Here is a 3,899-nt window from a genome sequence, read left to right as displayed (position 1 = left end):
CATTTCCTTCTTTCTGTTTCTCTCTCTCTCTCTCTCTCTCTCTCTCTCTCTCTCTCTCCCCCTCCTTCCCTTTTACTATTTCATATTTTTCTAATGATTTCTATTCTTTAATTCTACAGAAGGGGAAAAAATGCACAAAGACCAAGAAAGCTAAGGCTCCACTGCGATACAGATACGCCGGCTGCACAAGCGTGAAGAAATACCGACCTAAATATTGTGGATCTTGCGTGGATAGCAGATGCTGCACCCCACAGCAGACAAGGACTGTCAAAATTAGATTCAGATGTGAAGACGGAGAAACCTTCATCAAGAACGTTATGATGATCCAGTCTTGTCGGTGCAACTACAACTGCCCGCACACCAACGAAGCCTACCCTTATTACAGATTATACAACGACATCCACAAATTCAGAGATTAAAAACCCCCCGAAAGGCAAAGCAACACATGGACACACTTGAGGAAAAAAAAAATGGGAATATACTGTTGTGAAGACATTGCAATGCCTTCTTTGGACACTGTGTGGCACTAGAGAACTAGAATGCATTACCACCTGGACTTCATTACAACAGGCTGAAAATATTTACAGCTTCATAATACTGGAGCAAACAAGTTGCTTCTTTTTTTGGAGCAATTTATATTAATATTATATTATTATTATTTTTTTTGTTTTGTTAGTAAATTATCTTCTTAAGTATTCTGGTCCCTTTAAGAAAAAAAACCGAGTTGTTTCCGCATAATTCTATTGAATGACCAAACTGGTAGACTCGGGAAAAGAGAAAGGTTAAGTTACATTCCTTCCTAATGGATTGCGCTTAATGAAGCGTTAATCTGTGGCAGCTATCACAATCCAACAGTTCTCCAGCAAAACAGAAGTTTAGATGAAATGTGTTTTTTATTTATCGAAAATGTAGCTTTTTTTTTTGTGACAAATGTAATACTGGAATAAATTGTAAATGATTTTAATTTTATATTCAATGAATTAAAGAATTTATTTATGGAATTAATCAGTTAATAAAAATATTTACCTATTTTTTAGATCGCTTTTCCTGTTTGTCTTTTCTTTTCTCCTTTTCATAGTATGCGTGCTTTGAAAAGAATGATACTTTTGTTAACCTTTTGTGTTCCAGCAGCCATGTTGAAACACAAAAACTAAAGGTGAAAGTTGCATGAGCTTTCATGGCTTTTACATTGACATACAAAGGCCTATTGTATTTCAAAAGGCAGTGCAGGGGTGTGCAATGTACAGTAGTCCCATAGTAGTGCATAGCAGCCAATAGGATTTTAGCTTTTTAGGGAAATAAGTAAAAGATGAATGCTGATTGGCTATTGCACATGTCTGATTTAAAGGTAAATCTGTATATGGAGGATGCCATTGCTGATCTCTCCTTTTGAACTTGCTAATTGTAATAATGATTCTCTATCTTCAATACTTTCTGAGTTTCTTACCTGGAATAAGTATGCAGATCAGGAGATTTGACTTCAGTTGGTGCATGCATGTTGTGGGTCAGTAACCGAAAATGTATCAACGCTAGAGACTGCAAATCGGCAATGGCAGCCAGCATGTGTTTCTCATGTGTTGCCATGCTATTTGATATTGAAATGATGGAGCAATAATATATAACAGTTTACTCCACCGTGAGAAGATATTAAACCGCTATAATGTAAGATTGTACGGGCCCCCCCCCCTTCCATATTTGTCCTATTCCCAATCCCAGTTTATATCTTGAATACACTTTCATACTTTTTGTTCTATTTACAGTATGGGTGCGCTTATGTGGCAGCCCGGTCATGCAGCCAATCAGATTTTAGTTATTATTTTTCAAGCCCTAATTAAAGTAATTAGGTTCCTTTTGAGCTTTTTGTATTCCCACACATGACAAAAGTCACATCTGCACTTATTTTTGTTTTAAAGCCTCATTTACACTGCTAAGAGCTGGCCCGTACAGATCCGTGCGGCGTGCATGGCCGTATCAGGCCGCTCCCGGGAAGGGCAGGTGCTGCGTGTGATTGTACGCAGCAGCCTGTTCTTCTCTATGGGAGTACGCGGGGGTACGCTCACCCGAACTGCACATCCATGTGGGTGTCCGTACTCATACGCAGACAGGATGGATCCTGTGTGCATCCGAGCACAGACACCAGCACCCGCACAGATGTGCAGTTCAGGTGAGCGGACGGCGACGTATGGCTATGTACTCCCATAGAGAAGAACAGGCTGCTGCGTACAATCACACGCAGCACCTGTCCTTCCCGGGAACGGCCCGATACGGCTGTACACGCCGCACGGATCTGTACGGGCCAACGTTTACCTGTGTGAATGAGGCTTTAAGTAAAGGTGTTTGTGGGACACCAGAACAAGAGTTGTAGTTAAATCTTCCAATAAGGACACTCGTTGCAGTCACAGCTATCTAAGACGGGCATTCACTCACTGTGCAGATATATCTTCCCACTTCCGGTAGTGTCTTCAGAACAGGAAGTGAAGGAAAATCTTCCCAATGGGACACAGGCAGCCAAACATAAACTGATAGGGGTTAACCTTTCTTTACCAAAATATCTTCTTACAGAAAAGAAACATTTAGGATTTACATAAAATGTAATTAGATTTTTTTTTAAATCTAATTATAGTAATTAAAAAAAGGGTGTCGCTGTTCATCAAACAAGTCAAGTTGTGTTTTTTTATATACCGCTACTATATATCCCATGAACTGGGCCAGTGAAAACCTCCATAACCCAATATCAATGAGACTTTATGGACTACAACTATGTCACATCTCCTTGGGATTCCTGCTGTGGGATACCCTCATCAAAATTGCTGGGGGAAGCCCACCATGTCACCGATTAGAATGGATAACACTTTTGTTTTCTGAATCCTTCATGTGATTAATTTTTTAGAAAACCCACCAGCACAGTTGCTATTATTACCCCAAAAATACTAGAGGAAACCTTCCTGTGAGAGTAGAAAATATTGGTGCGCTTCACATGGTGGCTTAAACTGTGTTTTACTCTCTGTCATGCGGGGCATCCCATGGAACATGGGGTGGGGGTTGGGGTCATAGGGGGGTTTGTAGAATAGAAGGGGGCAGTTGAGCAGAAAAACTTGGATTTTATGATGGCCATGCTGGGGACGTAGATGCAGAATGCAGAGGGATTAGTGCTGTAGAGTTCTGGAGGGGAAAAAAAAGCTGATACAATTAATCAGAAAACTGAATCATCATGTTTGTATAGACTTGACCTTTAAAGAGAACCAGTCACCAATGTATTTATAACTAGAAAATAAAAGTCTAACGATTACAGAATGTTAATATCGTACATGACGGTTACCCATGGGATGTATGTTTTAAAACATAGACTCCTTATGCAGTCCCATCTTCCTGTGTCTGTCAACACACATGGTGTCATTCTAAGCCTTAACACGCAGTCCCATCTTCTTCATCCCTTGCTTAGGTGAGGATGATGTATCCCTTGGTCCATCTTCCCCTACAACCACCCACAGCCTCCTGGGACACATGCCATGCATCTCAGGAGGCTTCAGGACAGTCTCTACTAGTTGGCAGATCTTGTGCATGTGCAGTACCGGGCCAGCTGTGAGTAATCAGGAAGTCACCACTAGCTTCTGAATCCATGATGGTGACACGGAACATCAAAAACCCTGGGAAGAATTACATGTGAGGAAGACAGTACTGGGCCTCATAGGCTGGTAAGTATGTGTTTCCTAAAAGTCAGCAGCTGCAGTACTTGTTGCTGCTGGCTTTCATCTTTTAATTAACTGGGTGAAGTTCCCCTTTAAGATCCAATGTGAACCCAGAAAAGCGGACAGCATGTGATTGTGACATCATGGGGGTCACAGAAGCACGGCAGCACCGGTGTGACCCCAGAAGTCAGGAAGATGAAGCTGCATAGA

The 3,899-nt window shown here is 41.3% G+C and overlaps 1 protein-coding gene across 2 annotated transcripts in view; it reads left to right on the top strand.

The window, feature by feature from the left end:
* CYR61 (cysteine rich angiogenic inducer 61) overlaps window positions 1-968 on the top strand; it is an 8,846-nt gene extending 7,878 nt beyond the window's left edge. For both annotated transcript variants that reach the window (XM_018561872.1, XM_018561871.1), the window contains exon 5: window positions 120-968. In XM_018561872.1, the coding sequence (XP_018417374.1) occupies window positions 120-419 (300 nt within the window). In that variant the 3' untranslated portion in view covers window positions 420-968. The remainder of the gene's footprint in view (window positions 1-119) is intronic.
* Window positions 969-3,899: the final 2,931 nt, after the last annotated feature.

This window comes from Nanorana parkeri, unplaced genomic scaffold (genome assembly GCF_000935625.1).
Source record: "Nanorana parkeri isolate BGI_ZX_2015 unplaced genomic scaffold, ASM93562v1 scaffold548, whole genome shotgun sequence".
NCBI lineage: Eukaryota > Metazoa > Chordata > Amphibia > Anura > Dicroglossidae > Nanorana > Nanorana parkeri.
This window is presented reverse-complemented; position numbering and strand designations above follow the sequence as displayed.